Here is a 22,003-nt window from a genome sequence, read left to right as displayed (position 1 = left end):
AAATATTTTTTACTCTATACCGCTATGCCACCCAGATATAGTTTACTTCGTAATCATGGGAAAATGTATCCTTTGACCTATATCTCTGACTAATGACTTTAGATCGTTTATGCTAATTTAATAACGATATTTCCTTCTCCCCTATAAGTTATACTTCTTGCTGTTCACTAAGCTACATAATACTTAGAATTACTATTCCCAACCATTCATATTTTCTAATGTTAAGATCCCATGAGTGGTCGTTAATTATAACGGGAAATAGTTGATGCAAGCATAAAAGAGGTTTGATATGACCTTTATCTTACGGTTACTTATATATAGAGCTGGTGTGTCCTAAATTTGCATGTCTTTTCTAAGCACAAGTTATAAATTACTAGAACCCTCTGTTAATACACTGCTCATGCTTTACAAAGTTCAATAACCCATGTTTAGACTAGGGTAAATGCAAAAGACAATAGTGCATGTCATATCAATATGCTAACTCTTATCTCTGTCCGAGCTTACCTTGTAACCTTGCCTTTTATATTTTCTGTATGTTCTATATCCTCAATAAAAAGATAACCAAAAAATAATAATAATAATAATTTTATAGTTAGATAGCAGATTATTTTGACTTTTTAATACAATGGAAAATTAATATTTAAGTAGAAACAAATGTCCCTGGGCATGGGAAGATATTTCATCAGATTTTCAGAGTTCACGAGTCATTACGTGGAAATATTCCCCACCTGACCACTAGGAGGAGGCAAAAGACACCACAAAACACCAGCACTTCCCATGGTCCTCAGAGATTTTTCTTTTGCATCCTTCATTATTGCCAACAGTCCGGAATCTCCTGGGATAATCTGGGGATTTTGCTTTTTGTCCCTGTTCTTTATTGTCCATGAAATTATCCCTGAAACTCCTTAATAAGGCTTCTATTGATCAGATTTGTAAGGCAGCTACTTGGTCTTCTTCACACAATTTTTGAAGTTTTATCACTTTGATTTGTATGCTTCTTTTGAGACTGCCCTTGGCAGGAAATTTATAGTAACGTCTTGCCTTCACTATTTGTCTCATGGACTCCACTGCTTGGGTATCGATTCCTCACTTGATGACTGGTGGGCATCTGATGATTGAAAACAAAATGTATGCTTACCTGATAAATTAATTTCTTTCATGATGGTGAGAGTCCACGAGCCCTGCCCTTTCTTTTTGTTCAGGTGGCAGCAGTACCTGTTTTTGCAGTTCTTTATCCGCTTTATCTTTCCTGCTTTTCTTTCATTCTCAGCTACTTTACTATATGTGTGTAAGTGGGATGGATTTAAAGCTCTGGTGTGTTGGGGTGTCTTTAGCTTCCTCCTAGTGATCAGGAAAGGAATCTGCCCACACTCATGAACTCTCACCATCATTAAAGAAATGAATATATTAGGTAGGCATTTTTTCCCCCTCAAACAAATGCTGAAGCTTGCATTTTTTAATTAATGTTAAAGAAAGGTATCAACAGTCGCAGGCCGTATTTGCCATGTAATTTCCAATAATTCCCAAGATTATGTGAAAAGGGGGAATCTGCTTAACATTGATTTTAATACATTAGAAGGTTTATGTTATATTAAAAATGCACATATTCTTTAAGGAGCCAGCACAGTAAACTTTCTTTTTCACCGTAGCCATAATAGCTGGATAATGCAAACTCCAGTAGACCGAGCAAAGACAGTCCAATGAGAAACCATATCACTGTCGCACTGATGTACATAGGTTTCAGTCTGTGGAGATAGAAATAAAATGGCTGTTACTACTTGTAAATTATAACAAAATTACTAAATAGTTACTGCTTATTTTTGTATTCACTAGTACAAATGTCTATGCAATAGCACAACCATAAGAATATACTGTAACAATAGATGAAAGAAAAATAAGAGAGAGAGAGAGAGATGAATGAGAGCGAGAGAGAAAGGAATATGAGAGAGAGAGAGAGAGAGAGAGAGAGAGAGGAATGAGAGAGGAACAAGAGAGAGAGAGAGAGAGAGAGAGAGAGAGAGAGAGAGAGAGAGAGAGAGAAAGAGAGAGAGAGAGAGGAACGAGAGAAGAGAGAGAGGAGAGAGAGAGAAGAGAGAGAGAAAGAGAGAAAGAGAGAGAGATAGAAAGAGAAAGAGAGAGAGGAAAAAAAGAAAGAAAAAGATAAAAAGAAAGAAAAAAAATAGAAAGTTGTTTGTAATATAAAAGTATTGCTACAAAGTCTCCATATTTGATAACCAAGAGATTGTGATTGTCTGAAGGAGACAAACAATACATTACAGACCATAGTTCTTACATAGATAGGATGGTTCATCAGAAATTAAATGTCCAAAGTAAGAAAAATATCTTTCCAGAATCAATAATAGAGCTTCTGTGCCTAAAATGTGTATAATCCAGTAAAGGAACTTGCAAAAAAAAAAGTATCAACCTAGCACCACAATGTAAACTGTAAAATGAGATAAGTGACTATTCTTTTCATAGAAAAGCTGCCCCTATTTCAAATGAAGCATTTCCTTCCACAGTGGGTATAAAATCATAACCACAGTAACAAAATCTACAAAGCCCCTCTGTTACCCACCAAATTTCTAAAGGAGTAGCAAGCTTTATTTCAAAAGAGCGATCTTGTGTCTGTCCAGCTCAGTGAAACAATAAAAAACAACTTTAATGTACTAGTCCTATTTATAGGGTCTGGTTATTCTAAATAATTCCTTACCATCCCCCTGCCCATAGAAATATGTCATAAGACCTCTCATTTGGAAAATGTCCTCATTCAAATAGGGATTCATGACCTTACATACATTCTCAGGAACGAACACCAGTTTAATAACTTGTTAGCTTGTTCTATGGCAATTTACCACCTGGGTGTAGCTTCTTATAGCCCAATAATGCTTTTTCCAGAGTAGAACTTTACTGATGTATAGCAGTATGATCTCGCCTAACAAGGTCAGTCATTTGACCACATTTACTATAACAGTACCTCAAAGCTAGAACTGATAGACAAACTCTAAAAGAACATTCAAATAGCATATAAGTAAGGGGTTATAACGGAGACATATTAAACCGGCTATCACAAATTATTTAGAGAGAATGTATATGAGACTGAACTAGCATAACCTGTTATAAGTATGACATTTAACGGCTAGTCCTAATTTAGTATGTAAGAAAAGCGTTATTTATCTAACTGTACAAAGTGTGGGGGGGGCATAACACATATTGGATGTTAATCTAAGTCCCCCTTACCTATGATATTTTAGCAGAAACTGCATCCCTACAATACAAATAGTGTATATATATATATATATATATATATATATATATATATATATATATATATACACACATACCCAGGCATAATGTAACATGCTATTCTTATAAAGCAGACTTCCACATAATATGCTAACTTTTAAATGAAAACCAGAATGAGGCCATTAAACAATATTCACCCATGATGCTAATATAAAGATGGCTATGGCTATACAAAGATTTCTAAACTGTAACTGTGAGGAGTGAGACAATTAATTTATGCAGGACACACATACAGTTTCATCAAAAGTGAGTCTCTAATCACTTAACTAAATATTCAAGAGGCAGTCAGCATACTGGCCAGCACAGAAGTAGGGTGAATCCACTTCCCGCCGAATATACCTCAAATACGAGAGTCATCCCACTCCAGTTTTCCAGAAACAAGTAGGGGTTGATAGAAGCATATAAGTTCCAAGAAGAAAAAGTTAAACAATACAACCTGTGTTCCTCCAGATTAAACAGTGTCACTCTAGTGCCTAGCAGAGGACTATAGAGCCAAGTGTCATGGCAGCCCTCAAGAGCAGTCAGTCTTCACTAGTTCCCACTGTGCAACCTCAAGGGCTAGATTACTGATTACTCAATGTCCGCCACCTTCACATAAACAGCTGCTATCTCCTTGTGATCCATCTCAATCTGTAATTCAGGGCTTGGAGAGCAAACAGTAGAGGCTGTAGTTCCACCCCACCTCTGGTTTGCCTGGGGAACATTGCCATCTCCTTGCCATCTCATTGAGGAAGTTGTGATAAGGTATTACAAGCTTATCAGCCCTCACCTGCTTGTCTAACCTAGGCTCACCCATATCTGCCTGTACAATTTCTTTCTTTGCCTTGAACTCAGCAGTGCTACAATTATGTCCTCCATTAGACACAACAAATGCTCAGTCAAAATAAAGTCCTGTTCCACTAGTAAAGTGGGTGTATCAATCTCCATTGTACAAATATAAATCACAGGCCCCCTCTTTTCATTACTGACAGTATTAATAACCGTCTAAGTTTGACTGTGCTACCCATCTTACCGGGGGCTATGGAGGTCTTATAGGAAGGCTGTTACACAAGGCCTTGACATTCCTGATCAGAATTGTGGGGTCATAGAAGCAGCAAGCCTGCTATCTTTTGGTTCAGAAAGTAATCACCAATTTAGTAATAGCGTTTTCTCCTAAGGATGCTGCCAAATTCCTTTGATAATTGGCAGATTATCTAGGTCACTCCAGGAAGCGCCTGATATTTTATTCTTACAGGGGCGCTGCCCAGACACACACCCCCATCATGAGTGTTTGTTGTTGATGTCATTGCTCATAGATCAATGTGCCCATTGTCATTCCCTGTCTCTGCAGATAGTAATCACCTTCAAAAATAAAATAGTTATGATTTAGGAGAAAATTCGTAACTCTCAATATATATCGGATGTCATTATCATTCAACCCTCTGTACATCTCCAGACAATTCTGTAGGGCATATAAGCCTTTTTCATGCAGGATGCTGGAATATAAGGAGATGACATCTACTGTCAACCAGCTACATTGTTTATCCCAGATGACATCTTCTAAAAGGCTTAAAATGTGTGTGGTGTCTCAAATGTAGGAGAATATGTTAACAAAAAACATCTGGAGAATATTTTCTAACCATTCCAACAGAGGCTTCAACAAGGAGCCTATGCCGGAAACGATGGGTCTGCCTCTAACTTGTTCTAGGCTTTTGTGGACCTTTGGCAGATGATGGACTACCGGAGTGACAGGATTGTCCACTAATAAATAGTGTGCCGTATCAATATCGATAATATTGTAGTGTACTACATCATCTACCAAAGATCGCAATTATCTCTGAAATGACCTAACTGCGTTGTGATGCAAAGTAGTATATGTGTGCTCATCTCTCAGTTGTCATAAAGCTTCTTCTGCATACTGAAATCTATCAAATACAACCACACTGCCTCCCTTACCTGACTGACGAATGACTATGTGGCTGTTATTTTTAAGAGTCAATAGTCTTTCTTGCTTAGTGAGGTTCAAATTAGAGTTAGAGCTGCTATAGGACAATGAGGTCAAATCTTGTAATATAATTCTAAAGATTTACCCCTATTATGTATAGGGTAGAAATTTGACTGTTTTTTCAACCTAGGATAGTGTGTATTACCACTTTTAAACTCATTGGGTATAGAGCTCTGCTCCATTTCTTCCAATGACCTAATAGCACATGCATCTGAATAGGTCAGATTACTAGATTCCTGGTTCAAATCATTCTGAGGAGAGTTTTCAATGATCAAAGAGTTTTTTTTTAAAATAAATTTATTATTTTATACATTAAATATACAAAGTAGCAATGTGCACATTAGTTGATCACCTCAGCAGGAGATACAAATTTGATAATACATGATAATAATATAACATAGCAGTTGCTACTAATTCCCATCCACATCATGAGAACAAAAACAACAGACAAACAAAAAAAACAAAAAAAAAGGTTGCTAAATGTATGTATAGCGTTCTTGTCCCTATTTATACATTGCATAAAGAAATCAAGACCCTTAATTCTCCATCTTTTAAAGACTTCTGAATCAAGCCCCGCCGGAAATGCAGAGTTATTTTGTATGGGTAGAAATTTAGAACATTGAAAATTAATATTCTGAGACCTACAAAATTTTTGCCACGCTATTATAGGATTTTTAAAAGTATACATCTTACTAAGCACTGGAGGCCAGGATTTTTGATTCATGTGCACCAATGCTTTTAATGAAAAAGGTTTAAAAAAATCACTTTCTACATCCCGCAGGGCAAATGCCCATTTTTCCGTTAACCAATCTGGGACAATCTTTATCAAACATGCAAGATTATACTTTTGAAATGAGGGAAGGCTCAGGCCGGCTTGTTCTTTCGAACTGACTTAATCTTTTCAAAGATAATTTTGGTTTATGCTTGCCCCATAGAAAATGCCCAGGGCAGTATTTAGCTGTTTTAAATCTGCTTTTTGAAGGAAAAGAGGAATGTTTTGCATAACATATAATAATTTAGGTAGCGCAATCATCTTAATTAGATTTATTTTAGCTGTCAGTGTAAGAGGAAAACATGCCCACTTTAGCATATCCTGCATAATTTTCTGAATCACACCTGAGAAGTTTGCCCGATACCATTCCTCACGGTAGATTGAAACGCTAATTCCTAAATATTTTATATTTTTTACTTCTTTAAACAGTGATGCCAGGTATGACTTTCTGGTGCGATTTAACCAAAGAATTTCTGATTTTTTTTAGTTTATTGCATAGCCAGAAAAGGATCCGAATACTTCAAGTAGGCTCAATAAAATCGGCACATTATCACAAGAATTGGAAAGAAAAACAAGCAAATCATCCGCATATAATGATATTTTCACCTCTGCATTCCCCACTTTTATCCCCCTAATGGCCTTGCGTAAAGCAATTGCTAATGGTTCAATACTAAGGTTAAACATAAGCGGGGAGAGAGGGCAGCCTTGACGGGTACCGCGATATAATTGGAAAAATTCTGTGCATACCCCATTAACTATTAATGCAGATCTCAGTTTGTCATAAAGTGCCTGAATAAATGAAAGAAAAGGACCTTTAAAGCCAAATTGTTCTAATGTAAAGCCTAAATGTGCCCAACTGATAGAGTCAAAAGCTTTTTCAGCATCTAGTGCAATAATTGCTTGATCTTCTGACTCAATTTCATGTAACTTCTTTCTTGTGTTATAATGGTCTACTGTGAGCAGCAATTTCCTCAAATTCAAGAACGAGGTTCTGCCTTTTAAGAATCCTGTTTGATCAGAATGGATTAGCTTGGGAAGCACTTTCTGAAGTCTAGATGCCAGGATACTTGCTAGAAGCTTGTAATCCGTGTTCAGCAATGAAATTGGGCGATATGAATCCACTTTTTCTACATTCTTGCCCTTTTTCGGAACCAGGACAATTAGAGAGGCACTGAAATTGGCGGATATTGGGTGACCCTGAACATAATATGCGTTGAATAAAGCATATTATTTATGAATAAAATTTTATAAAATTCAGCTGGAAATGTGTCAGGGCCCGCCGCTTTATTAAGACTGCACTCTTTAATCGCCTGATTAATTTCTTCTTTATTAATAGGTGCACGCATAACCTTAACATCATCAGCATCTAAACACGGTAACTTGCAAGAATTCCAGAAAACATTTTTATTAACTTCATTAATATCTCTAGGGAGAAAGATCTGTTTATAATATTCAAGAAATTCAGTACTAATATCAGATGATTTGGTTAGTCTTCTATCTTTAGACGAAATTGCCGCAATGTAATTAGAACCTCGATTTTGTTTTACTAAATTGGCTACATTTTTCCCTATCTTGCCCCCATATTTATATAGCCGAGCATTAGAGCACATAAGATCACCAGCGGCTTTTTGTTGAAGAAAAATTTCTCTTTCTTTTTTTTTTTTTTGAGAATATCTCTTCCAGTTAACGGAAGATGCGTCCTGTGAATATGCATTATAAGCATTAGCTAGCTGATTAGTAAGCTGCACATCCCAGATCTGCGTTTTTTTCCATACTTTATATAGATAGGCTTTAACTTCTCCCCGTAAAACCACCTTAGAGGCCTCCCAATAAATCTCCGGACTGGCAACTGACTTGGCGTTATTATGTTCAAATTTCTTCCAGGCATCTATTAGCCAGTTCTTGAATTTGCAATTTGCATACAAATATTTTGTGAAAGAATACACGGGGGCACTTTTTACAAAGCCACTCGCGAGATTGGGGCATGATCAGAGAGGATAATGTCTCTTATATCTGCTACTGCTGACCCCATTAATTTTTCGTTAATTAAGATATAATCTATACGGGAAAGAGTTTTAAAGGTATTAGATTTATAGGTATAGCCCTTTGTCTCAGGATTTTGCATACGCCATACATCCTTTAAGTTTAGAGCATTTCTAAACTTCCTAAAAAGAGTGATATCCTGTTTTTCTCTTCCTGCCCTCTTCCTTTTAAGTGGCCATCTACCTAAGGGGTATTGTGCGATTAGATTAAAATCGCCTGCAACTATCAATTTACTTTCTATAAACTGCGATAATTTCCCCTGCAATTTCTCCCAAAATTTACATATATGTCTATTAGGACCATACACATTACATAAGACATAACTTTGGCCTTTTATGACCATCTGTACAATTATAGACCTGCCCTCAGCATCTATCTCCCTCTGCGTAATCTTATACTCCAGATTTTTATGCAGCAATATTGCTACCCCACATTTTCTGACAGTGCCTGCAGAGACAATTACTTTGCCAACCCAACCTGTTCGTAACTTATTGGCTTCATTTTGAATGATATAAGTTTCCTGAAGGAATGCAATATTACATCTCGATTTTTTAAGGTTTTTAATAATCATTTTTCTTTTAATTGGGGAGGTTATACCTCTGACATTCCATGATATTAAATCAATGTGCATACTATTTGTCATTCTAGCATTAAGAAATTATACTCAGCAATTTAATTTCCCAAATAACAAGAGAAAGTGCAAGCACGGGGGGGCATCCAGGGGGGAGAAAAAAAAGAAAAGAGAAAAAAAAAACAACTTAAAACCATCGCCTGATATATATTCCATTAATATTGTGCGTTTTCTGGCCTACTGCCGCCATACCAGAGAGAACCTTTCTTATTCATGTTCCTCTAAAAACTTGTTTGCCTTTTGTTATGTATTTAATATATGCCAGATATTATCTTTAAGTACCTTAATTCTAGCGGGGTATAGAAGAAAAGCTTCATATCCTTCCTTGATGATACGAGTACAAAGGGGGGCCATAATCTTACGGCGATTAGTTGTTTCCATTGAATAATCCTGGAAGAGGAGTAATTTACCTTCCTCCAATATAACCTCTTTCTTTTTACGATATGCATTTAATAAGTCAACTTTATCTTGGAAATTTAAAATTTTAACAATTATAGGTCTGGCTATCTTACTCCCATCTGAACGGAATCTTTCCTGTCCAATTCTATGGATTCTTTCGACTACAAGCTGCCTCTTCTGTTCCGGCAATTCTAGTAATAGAGGGAGTTTTTCCATAAAAAAAAAATTCAGATCTAAATACTCTCTTGTTTCTGGGACACCAATAATTCTAAGGTTATTCCTCCTGGATCTGTCCTCCAAATCATCTATCCTCTCCTGCAATTTTTTTACAGTAGATCTATAAAAGCTTGTATCCTGTTCTGCTGTGTTCATTCTATCTTCAATGTCTGAAATACGTAGTTCGGCTGCTTCAATCCTATTATTAAAGGAATGAATCTCATTTGTCAATGAGAGCATATCTTGTCTTATCTGATCAAATTGTGGAGTCATTGTATCATAAATAGCTTTAACCAAGGCTTGTGAGTCTATATCTGACTTGGGCAGACTATTCTCTTCCACAATACTCTCCTGTAATGTAGCACTTATTTTACCCTTTTTATCTTTTTTTAGGAGCCATTACTGGCAATTTAGCTTTAACAGTGTGGACAAACTTCTCCATATGTAGTTTGTATGAAAATTCTGTTAATGTTTCTTAAGTAAGGGGAAAAAAAAAAAAAAAACACAAGTTCAAAGTAACCACATTTTCTGACTTATACAACAGTGCCCTAACCACAGCACACAATTAAAAAATACAATACAATGACCCTATCTATATATGCAAAATTTGTGAATATTTTACTTGTTGCAGCCTATATGACAGCAAGAATCCTAGCTATTTGCATCAAAATTTAGAACAGCCAGATGCAGAAGTGAGTAAAAAAGAAACAGGCAGCAATATCAATCTGCCACACCCTACAGTAACCAACTAATACAATATGAGTAATATTTAACCACTTATTTAACAAGAGATCCTACATTCAATATTTATATTTAAAGTGGAAAAGCAGCGCTTTGGATTTTAAAGCCTAAATAAATAGATAGATTATAAATATTGTTTTTACAGTTATAAAGTGCATAAAGTGTATTAGATGCTTATATAATATATCAGAAAGCTCCGCTCTTTAAGTTCTATGTATTAAGCTTTGTGAAACATATACAGGATAGATCAATGCAGTGTAGACATGAATAAGTGACCACTTTCAAGCCTAGTTTAAAATACCTATGACTCTACCTTGCTAACCTTCCCTGATAATAGCGTAAGAAGAGCCCAGCCTGGAACCAATCAGCTCAACTCACTTTGCCAGGTAATACTCTAGGGTAAACCTTGTCAAGATTCAGCTATTATTTATTGCGATCAGCGCAGCCTCTTATATACTAACCTTACTAACAGAGACATACCTAGCACAGGTTTTAGAGGCAGAACAATCAGATAAGCCTATCCCAAAGGCCCTTAGATATAGGCAGTATTTAAGTAAAAACTATGGGGTTAAACTGTATTAGATGCATGGAATTCAATAGGTACAGTCGGTTCAGAACAGCTTTCACTTCTAAATATTATTGACAGGAACTATTTAATAATATACTCTCAAAAAATATCCTGAGAATCTTGCTTTTGTTCAAATATAATATGTGTCTTACTTTTGTGCCTTACTAACTGCCAACTAACACCAACAAAGATGAAATCCCTATGTACCTTTAGTAACAACAATCTTTTTCCCCCAATCACTTACGCCCTCCCAGGGCAAAAATTAATTTCTCATGCACCAACACAATATCGCTCAAACATGTTAACAGTACACAATTCGCATTGTTCTTAAATCTTCACACTGCAGTAAGAAAGTTTGTTCGACACCAAACTCCCATTCATAATTTAGATCTGTATGCAAGATTTAAGGGCTGCTTTGCCAGTACACCAGATCTATAAGTCTAGGCTAATTAAATGTCCACCAGAACCGGCCTGGAGCACTTTCACCTGTGCTTATACCAGCAATTTTGCACTTCACCTGGAGGAAAACCAAGCTTTTTATCCACCAGTCTTTTGAAACTACAGTTCCTGCTGTTCCTCAATTACATTTCACAGCACACCAGGTCGCTTCACTGGCCGATAAATCTGAGGGACTTAGTATACTGTGATGTGAGTGCACACCTTGCATGCAGTTATCAGTTATTTACACTGTACCAGCAATACCAATCTTCACCCTCCAAGAATGCCAGACTAGGTAGACCCCAAGAAAGGTTTCAGTGCTCACAATGCTTACACAGACAAATTAGACTTTAGCCCTCAATTCTTCACCCTTCTCAGAGAAAACCAGACTTATTATTCCCCAGATTTTCTCCCCTTTTTTTTACCTTTCTCTTCCCTTCTTTCTTTTTCTTTTTTTTCCCCCTTTAAAGCAGGAATGTTCAAGCCTCGCACCAGTAGCTGGGAAACTTCACTGGGCACTTAATGTAAGGGACTTGCTCTATTAGCTTATGGGTACTTATAAGGCTTAACCACACAGGTAACGATCTTTTAACCCCTGTGCCAGCACTAACAGTCTTCACCCTCCATGAAATAAGAGAAGTGTACCAGACTAGATTTTACCCCAGGTGGCTTTGCACAAAGGCATATAAACGCTCAGATGGCAGCATGACCCAAACAACTTGATAAACAGCTGTACTTAAAGTATATATCAGACAGAGTGTCTACGGCCACTAGCCAGATTAGGCCTAAATACTCGATTACCAGACCAAGCAATGCTGTTTTTAATTTGCTTGTACGACATCCGCCTTTCTCCTTCACTCCTTCTCGGCACTTCTCAGACAGGATATACCTGCCAAGAGAGATGGCGTCGTTGACTTGGGTAGGCGTGAAAGTATAGGAGCGGATTTTCTCTGTAGCCTGTGATCTCCTTTGGGGCCGGGCTCTCTTTCCTCCGTGTTACCAGACTTGAGGACCACCTTTCAGCTGTACACTGCATCGGCTCCCGCTTCAGCTCCTGGCTACACACAGCCACGCTATGTCGCTGGCGTTTTCTGGCCGCTCCACGCACGCCTACGTCATATGCATCAGGTAACGCTAACTGGCAACCAGCCTCCAGGCATAGTTAGTTTATACATTTCAAATTGAGTTATCATTTTTTGAAATGTTTAATAAGAGTCAATTTTCTGATAAATTTGTTTAAATACAATATAGTATTGAACAAATTGAAGCTAGCTCCTAGTGGGACAAAACCCCAAACCATAACTCAAAACTCTATTCTATGCATCTGTAAGCTGGTGGGTGGAAAGTTTGATATTGGCCACTTAAGTTAGTTTTTTTCTAATAAATCTTTGTTTCTTTGACCAAATACAAACTTGAAGATATCCAAATACATGGAAATGAGTTTAAATAAACTGTGTGAGAGCTAAATAGACAACATTTTGCCATATTCTATATAGAATAATTTTTATTTGGATAAAATATTTGTGTGTGTTTGTGTTTATATGTATATGAGTGTGTGTAGTTTTAAAGCAGGGTGGGCAGCACCATTTGAACACCAGTGGATATGGTTAATACTCCAGTAACCTGTTGATTACTCTGCTGCCAATTTTAATTTGCTTTTTTTTCTTATTCAAATTTAGTCAACATAAGACAAGGAAAAGACAATTCTACTAATCCTAAATCTGCTGCAGAGAGTGTCATCAGTTTTCAAACATATTATGGGCTAGATTACGAGTGGAGCAGAAAATTACGCTTTCACAAGCGCAATATTTGTGCTTTCCTCAGTAATACCAGTGCACGCAAATAAGCATCCACACTAAACTCACTGAACTCACAATCCCGGCTGTAAGCGGAAGACAAGTCAGTGTATGTGAGCACAAAAGCATTCCCCTTCATATATTCATGAGAGACATAAAGCCATATGAGACATATACAGTATATATATATATATATATATATATATATATATATATATATAAAACATAATTTATGTAAGAACTTACCTGATAAATTCATTTCTTTCATATTAGCAAGAGTCCATGAGCTAGTGACGTATGGGATATACATTCCTACCAGGAGGGGCAAAGTTTCCCAAACCTTAAAATGCCTATAAATACACCCCTCACCACACCCACAAATCAGTTTAACGAATAGCCAAGAAGTGGGGTGATAAGAAAAAAGTGCGAAAGCATAAAAAATAAGGAATTGGAATAATTGTGCTTTATACAAAAAAATCATAACCACCACAAAAAAAGGGTGGGCCTCATGGACTCTTGCTAATATGAAAGAAATGAATTTATCAGGTAAGTTCTTACATAAATTATGTTTTCTTTCATGTAATTAGCAAGAGTCCATGAGCTAGTGACGTATGGGATAATGACTACCCAAGATGTGGATCTTTCCACGCAAGAGTCACTAGAGAGGGAGGGATAAAATAAAGACAGCCAATTCCTGCTGAAAATAATCCACACCCAAAATAAAGTTTAATGAAAACATAAGCAGAAGATTCAAACTGAAACCACTGCCTGAAGTACTTTTCTACCAAAAACTGCTTCAGAAGAAGAAAACACATCAAAATGGTAGAATTTAGTAAAAGTATGCAAAGAGGACCAAGTTGCTGCTTTGCAAATCTGATCAACCGAAGCTTCATTCCTAAACGCCCAGGAAGTAGAAACTGACCTAGTAGAATGAGCTGTAATCCTTCAAGGTGGAGTTTTACCCGACTCGACATAGGCATGATGAAATAAAGATTTCAACCAAGATGCCAAAGAAATGGCAGAAGCTTTCTGGCCTTTTCTAGAACCGGAAAAGATGACAAATAGACTAGAAGTCTTTCGGAAAGACTTAGTAGCTTCAACATAATATTACAAAGCTCTAACAGCATCCAAAGAATGCAATGATTTCTCCTTAGAATTCATAGGATTAGGACATAATGAAGGAAACACAATTTCTCTACTAATGTTGTTTAGAATTCACAACCTTAGGTAAAAAATTCAAAAGAAGTTTGCAGCACCGCCTTATCCTGATGAAAAATCAGAAAAGGAGACTCACAAGAAAGAGCAGATAATTCAGAGACTCTTCTGGCAGAAGAGATGGCCAAAAGAAACAAAACTTTCCAAGAAAGTAATTTAATGACCAAAGAATACATGGGTTCAAAAGGAGGAGCTTGAAGAGCCCCCAGAACCAAATTCAAACTCCAAGGAGGAGAAATTGACTTAATGACAGGTTTTATACGAACCAAAGCTTGTACAAAACAATGAATATCAGGAAGATTAGCTATCTTTCTGTGAAAAAGAACAGAAAGAGCAGAGATTTGTCCTTTCAAGGAACTTGCGGACAAACCTTTATCTAAACCATCCTGAAGAAACTGTAAAATTCTCGGTATTCAAAAAGAATGCCAAGAAAAATGATGAGAAAGACACTAAGAAATATAAGTCTTCCAGACACTATAATATATCTCTCTAGATACAGATTTACGAGCCTGTCACATAGTATTAATCACAGAGTCAGAGAAACCCCTTTGACCAAGAATCAAGCGTTCAAACTCCATACCTTAAAATTTAAGGATTTGAGATCCTGATGGAAGAAAGGACCTTGCGACAGAAGGTCTGGTCTTAACAGAAGAGTCCACAGCTGGCAAGAGGCCATCCGGACAAGATCCGCATACCAAAACCTGTGAGGCCATGCTGGAGCTACCAGCAGGACAAACGAGCATTCCTTTAGAATCTTGGAGAATACTCTTGGAAGAAGAACTAGAGGCGGAAAGATATAGGCAGGATGATACTTCCAAGGAAGTGATAATGCATCCACTGCCTCCGCCTGAGGATCCCGGGATCTGGACAGATACCAGGGAAGTTTCTTGTTTAGATGAGAAGCCATCAGATCTATTTCTGGGAGTTCCCACATTTGAACAATCTGAAGAAATACCTCTGGGTGAAGAGACCATTCGCCAGGATGCAACGTTTGGCGACTGAGATAATCCGCTTCCCAATTGTCTATACCTGGAATATGAACCGCAGAGATTAGACAGGAGCTGGATTCCGCCCAAACCAAAATTCGAGATACTTCTTTCATAGCCAGAGGACTGTGAGTCCCTCCTTGATGATTGATGTATGCCACAGTTGTGACATTGTCTATCTGAAAACAAATGAACAACTCTCTCTTCAGAAGAGGCCAAGACTGAAGAGCTCTGAAAATTGCACGGAGTTCCAAAATATTGATCGGTAATCTCACCTCCTGAGATTCCCAAACCCCTTGTGCCGTCAGAGACCCCCACACAGCTCCCCAACCTGTAAAACTTGCATCTGTTGAGATTATAGTCCAGGTCGGAAGAACAAAGAAGCCCCCTGAACTAAACGATGGTGATCTGTCCACCACGTCAGAGAGTGTCGTATAATCGGTTTAAAGATATTAATTGAGATATCTTTGTGTAATCCCTGCACCATTGGTTCAGCATACAGAGCTGAAGAGGTCGCATGTGAAAACGAGCAAAGGAGATCGAATCCGATGCAGCAGTCATAAGACCTAAAATTTCCATGCATAAGGCTACCAAAGGGAATGAATGTGACTGAAGGTTTTGACAAGCTGATATCAATGTTAGACTTCTCTTGTCTGACAAAGACAGAGTCATAGACACTGAATCTATCTGGAAACCTAAAAAGGTTACCCTTGTCTGAGGAATCAATGAACTTTTTGGTAAATTGATCCTCCAACCATGATCTTGAAGAAACAACACAAGTCGATTCGTATGAGATTCTGCGAAAATGTGAAGACTGAGCAAGTACCAAGATATCGTCCAAAATAAGGAAATACCAATACCCTGTTCTCTGATTACAGACAGAAGGGCACCGAGAACCTTTGAAAAAATTCTTGGAGCTGATGCTAGGCCAAACGGTAGAGCCACAAAACTGGTAATGCTTGTCTAAAAAGAGAATCTCAGAAACTAAAAGTGATCTGGATGAATCGGAATATGCAGATATGCATCCTGTAAATCTATTGTAGACATATAATGCCCTTGCTAAACAAAAGGCAGGATAGTCCTACAGTTACCATCTTGAATGTTGGTATCCTTACATAACGATTCAATATTGATAGATCCGAAACTGGTCTGAAGGAATTGACCTTCTTTGGTACAATGAAGAGATAGAATAAAACCCCAGCCCCTGTTCCAGAACTGGAACTGGCATAATTACTCCAGCCAACTCTAGATCTGAAACACATTTCAGAAATGCTGAGCCTTTGCTGGGTTTACTGGGACACGGGAAAGAAAAAAAATCTCTTTGCAGGAGGCCTTAACTTGAAACCAATTCTGTACCTTTCTGAAACAATGTTCTGAAACCAGAGATTGTGAACGGAATTGATCTAAATTTCTTTGAAGAAAACGTAATCTGCCCCATACCAGTTGAGCTGGAATGAGGGCCGCACCTTCATGGGTACTTAGGAGCTGGCTTTGGGTTTCTATAAGGCTTGGATATATTCCAAACTGGAAATGGTTTCCAAACTGATACCGCTCCTGAGGATGAAGGATCAGGCTTTTGTTCCTTGTTGTGAGGAAAGGAACGAAAACGATTATTAGACCTAAATTTACCTTAGATTTTTTATCCTTTGGTAAAAAAAGTTCCCTTACGTCCAGTAACAGTTGAGATAATAGAATCCAACTGAGAACCGAATAATTTATTACCCTGGAAAGAAAGGGATAGCAAAGTAGACTTAGAAGACATATCAGCATTCCAAGTTTTAAGCCATAAAGCTCTTCTAGCTAAAATAGCTAGAGACATATACCTGACATCAACTCTAATGATATCAAAGATGGTATCACAAATAAAATTATTAGCATGTTATAGAATAATAATAATGCTATAAAATTATGATCTGTTACTTGTTGCGCTAAAGCTTCTAACCAAAAAGTTGAAGCTGCAGCAACATCCGCTAAAAATATAGCAGGAGTAGAGACAGCCCCATTAACCTTAGGGATTTTGTCCCAAAAACTCTAATCTGTCAAATGGCACAGAATATAATTGCTTAAAACGTTTTAGAAGGAGTAAATGAATTACCCAAATTATTCCATTCCCTGGAAATTACTTCAGAAATAGCATCAGGGAGAGAAAACACTTCTGGAATAACTACAGGAGATTTAAAAACCTTATTTAAACGTTTAGATTTAGTATCAAGAGGACCAGAATCCTCTATTTCTAATGCAATTAATACTTCTTTAAGTAAAGAACGAATAAATTCCATCTTGAACAAATACGAAGATTTATCAGCATCAACCTCTGAGACAGAAACCTCTGAACCAGAAGAACCATTATCAGTATTAGAATGATGATGTTCATTTAAAAATTCATCTGAAAAAAGAGAAGTTTTAAAAGACTTTTATGTATACTAGAAGGAGAAATAACAGACATAGCCTTCTTAATGGATTTTAAAAATAAAATCTCTTATGTTATCAGGAACACTCTGAGAATTAGATGTTGACGGAACAGCAACAGGTAATGTAACAGTACTAAAGGAAATTTTATCTGCATTAACAAGTTTGTCATGACATGCAATACAAACAACAGCTGGAGAAACAGATACCAAAAGTTTATAGCAGATACACTTAGCTTGGTAGCTCCAGCACCGGGCAGCGATTTTCCTGAAGTATCTTCTGACTCAGTTGCAACGTGGAACATCTTGCAATATGTAATAGAAAAAACAACATATAAAGCAAAATTGATCAAATTCCTTAAATGACAGTTTCAGGAATGGGAAAAAAATGCCAGTGAACAAGCTTCTAGCAACCAGAAGCAATAAATAATGAGACTTAAATAATGTGGAGACAAAAATGACGCCCATATTTTTTAGCGCCAAATAAGACGCCCACATTATTTGGCGCCTAAATGCTTTTGGCGCCAAAAATGACGCCACATCCGGAAAGCCGACACTTTTGACGCAAAAAAAACGTCAAAAAATGACGCAACTTCCGGCGACACGTATGACGCCGGAAACAGAAAAAAAAATTTGCGCCAAAAAAGTCCGCGCCCAGAATGACGCAATAAAATGAAACATTTTCAACCCCCGCGAGCCTAACAGCCCACAGGGAAAAAGTCAAATTTTTTAAGGTAAGAAAAAATGATTGATTCAAATGCATTATCCCAAATATGAAACTGACTGTCTGAAAATAAGGAATGTTGAACATCCTGAGTCAAGGCAAATAAATGTTTGAATACATATATTTAGAACTTTATAAAAAAGTGCCTAACCATAGCTTAGAGTGTCACAGAAAATAAGCTTACTTACTTACCCCAGGACACTCATCTACATGTTGTAGAAAGCCAAACCAGTACTGAAACGAAAATCAGCAGAGGTAATGGTATATGGTCGATCTGAAAAGGGAGGTAAGAGATGAATCTCTACGACCGATAACAGAGAACCTATGAAATAGACCCCGTAGAAGGAGATCATTGCATTCAAATAGGCAATACTCTCCTCACATCCCTCTGACATTCACTGGACGCTGAGAGGAAAACCGGGCTCCAACCTGCTGCGGAGCGCATATCAACGTAGAATCTAGCACAAACTTACTTCACCACCTCCATAGGAGGCAAAGTTTGTAAAACTGATTTGTGGGTGTGGTGAGGGGTGTATTTATAGGCATTTTAAGGTTTGGGAAACTTTGCCCCTCCTGGTAGGAATGTATATCCCATACGTCACTAGCTCATGGACTCTTGCTAATTACATGAAAGAAATATATATATATATATATATATATATATATATATATATATATATGAAGACCTGTGAAGGGGAATGCTTTTGTGCTCATATACACTGACTTGTCTTCTGCTTACAGCCGGGTTTGTGAATTTAGTGTGGATGCTTCTAACACATGCAGGGCACACAATTCTTTCTGTTATAAAAACATCCTGTCACATAAAAGGCAGGTTCAAAAAGCATTCCCCTTCACAGGTCTTCCTGCATCCAATCACCTCCAGAATACTTTGGCAATCTCACAAAACTCTTCCTGGAGAGATCCCACTCCCCCTCTGTCCTCACTACGGCATTCTAAATACTTCACAAGCAGCTCTGCAAAACGATCGTAGGATTATATTTCACAGAGCTGTGAGTGAAACATTCACCTCATGTCTACAGAATGCTACAGTGAGGACAGGAGGGGGAGTGAGATCCGTGCCCAGTGTAAACAGTCAGGGAGAAACGGATGAGTGCAGGTGAGGTGATTGCTGTAATGAATATATCATAAGGGTTTGTTCCAGTTGTTGCTGTTTATATTTGTTGCAGTTCATATATTCTAACACTAGGGACAAGCATGAGGTATAACAATGAAATGGGTGTGTTCAGTTAATAAAAAGTTCTTGAAGTTGAACAACGGTGCATTCATGAGTTCTGTGAATTCTATAACAGAAGATCTTTACATGGTGTCATAAGTAAACAGATTTATTTAAGTTTGGTTGTCATGACTGCAAGCAGACAGCAAGTGCCTCCTATGGACTTTGATAAAGGCAATGTATGTGAGCACTGGACAAGATGGAGAGAGCTCATGGAATTATTATTTGCTTGCCCTGATGCTGACAAGTGGACACAGGAGCAGAAGGCTGCACCGTTTCTCATTTGCATTGGAGAGATGAAGGCAGAGATATTTGCAGATCATGGAGTGCAAGTGGAGCTATATCTGCTGAAGGTAAAAAGAATCCCAATGTGTTATTTGAGAAATTTGAGGCATACTGTAATCCTAAGAAAAACATAACTGTACAGAGAAAAGTGTTTTATGAAAGACATCAGGGTAAAACAGAATCTATAGATGGGGGCGGAGCTACGCCGTGCTGGAGCATGGAAGCAATGTTTTAGAGCTCCGGAGCTGTTGGGACCTTGAGGCCTTTAAAATGGCACTTGTACTAACTAGAACTACCACAAACGGATTCTAACTGTTGCCCAATACCACCGGCACTTAGTTTTCACAGTGGTTCAGTGGAGGAATATATGAGGAGACCTTGGGGAGCTACAACGGCAGGTTGCGGTCGCCATCTTGCCGCCCACGCACCACTCGCTCGCTCAGCCCAGCCTGGAGAAGCCGTTTTTAAGACCCCACCTGAGGCAATCACACCTCGACCTAGCACCCGGTCCACTTTTCCCCGGGTCGGTGCCCAGCTCAATCGGAATCGAGCGGAGAGACCCATCAGCAGCCACCGGACGCCTCCGTCATTCCCACGTGGTGGGCCCAGGTACACCCTATACACAGTTACCGCACAGACCATTAGCGGTCTCCCTTGGGGTTATAATTTGAAACAGCAAGGTTTTTTAAAAAAAGGGGGCACAGCACGCATAATAAGACCTTATTGCTTTGACTGTTTACGCTAAGCTACAGCCTTATGGAAATATATAGTGACCTCATCCGATAGAACTCACATGAAGTATTACCCATAACACAATTCTCACATAACAGGAATTATTTAGTTCACAACTCTCTTGGTTTGCATTGCGCATCTATTATTATTGCCACAGAGGCAACCCCCCAGTTAAATCAAACCGGATTCCACAATTATCTTGGGACCTCCCCAACTTTTCAAATAATACGAGCAATACCATCTTCAACTATATAGGTTTCGACTGGGCCTATAGTGGCTTATCCCCATACAAGTAACCAGCTCAGTCTAAGCTCTCTCTTGGACATATAACTATATAAAGGGCCCAATACATCCCAAACTCACCCATCCCACATTCAAACTCCCAGTCCCTTGGTGCAGTGGGGTTAAAACAGACCCCTTTGGCTCAATTTCTGCAATAACCTACCAGCTTTCCACTTCTACACAGAATGGCCAGCAGAAAGGGTAATAAACCGGACAAACAACTGAAATCACAGACCCTGGGCCCCTCTGTCTCTTCATTTTTTCATCCACAGGAAGCAGCAGCCTCTGATGCGTTGCATCCCCCGGACCCCTCTCCTAATACCCCAGGACCTGCCATCTCCCACGACCCTCTCCAATCTATACAGTCCCAGATAGCCGGGCTTCCCTCCAAATCGGATATCGAATCTCTAAAGAAGTTTATCAAAGACGAAATTAAAGATCTAAAAAAAGATCTTAATGATCTTGGATCTAGAATGGAATATATCGAAGAAGGCCAAGAACACCTTAACACCATGGTCAGCTCTAACACCCAGCAAATTTCCATACATGATTCTATGATTCAAAACCTAAATGATAAAATTGAAGACCTCGAGAATCGAGGCAGGAGAAATAATTTGCGCCTGAGGGGAATCCCCGAGGATATCACTTCGGACCGCCTTAAAGCCTATGTTACAGAACTTTTTCATTTTCTCCTCCCCCAAGCCCCCCCGCTTCAAAATGACGACATTGAGAGGGTACATAGGGCCCTCAGACCTCCTACCAAACCTCCAGACCCACCAAGAGATGTAATCCTTAGATTCCTAAAATATACCATCAAAGAGGATATTTGGCAAGCTGCCAGAACTAGAAGATCAATTCAATTCCATAACCACACACTACAAATCTATCAAGACCTATGTCCACAAACGATTCAACGCAGAAGAGAAGTCCGATTCATAACCAAAGCCCTCCAAGAAAACAACATCAGATACCGTTGGGGCTTCCCATTTAGCTTGATCATCTCCCATAACGGCACCCAAGTTGTATATAAAAATTTCTCGGACTTAAACAACATCTCAAAAAGTCTTAACATTACTTTCGAACCCCCCCCAGAAACAATTATTGATACCCCACCTCAAGTGGAGCAACCAGGCAATGGAACCCCAAGGGAGCAGAGACTTGTCTGGTCGAAAATAGCACCAAAGAGGCGCAAGACAGGCCCTCCCTCCTCATCTTCAGGACAATGAATCATCTGGTATTTCTTAGA

The 22,003-nt window shown here is 38.3% G+C and overlaps 1 protein-coding gene across 1 annotated transcript in view; it reads right to left on the bottom strand.

Moving 5' to 3' along the window:
* Positions 1–1,591: 1,591 nt before the first annotated feature.
* Positions 1,592–22,003, bottom strand: part of LOC128664841 (leukotriene C4 synthase-like) — a 152,627-nt gene continuing 132,215 nt past the window's right edge. The window contains exon 5 of the mRNA XM_053719643.1: positions 1,592–1,745. Within this exon, the coding sequence (XP_053575618.1) occupies positions 1,592–1,745 (154 nt within the window). The remainder of the gene's footprint in view (positions 1,746–22,003) is intronic.

The sequence above is a fragment of the Bombina bombina genome, chromosome 6 (assembly GCF_027579735.1).
Source record: "Bombina bombina isolate aBomBom1 chromosome 6, aBomBom1.pri, whole genome shotgun sequence".
NCBI lineage: Eukaryota > Metazoa > Chordata > Amphibia > Anura > Bombinatoridae > Bombina > Bombina bombina.
The sequence above is the reverse complement of the archived record's forward strand: the minus strand, read 5'-3'. Positions and strand labels throughout refer to the sequence as shown.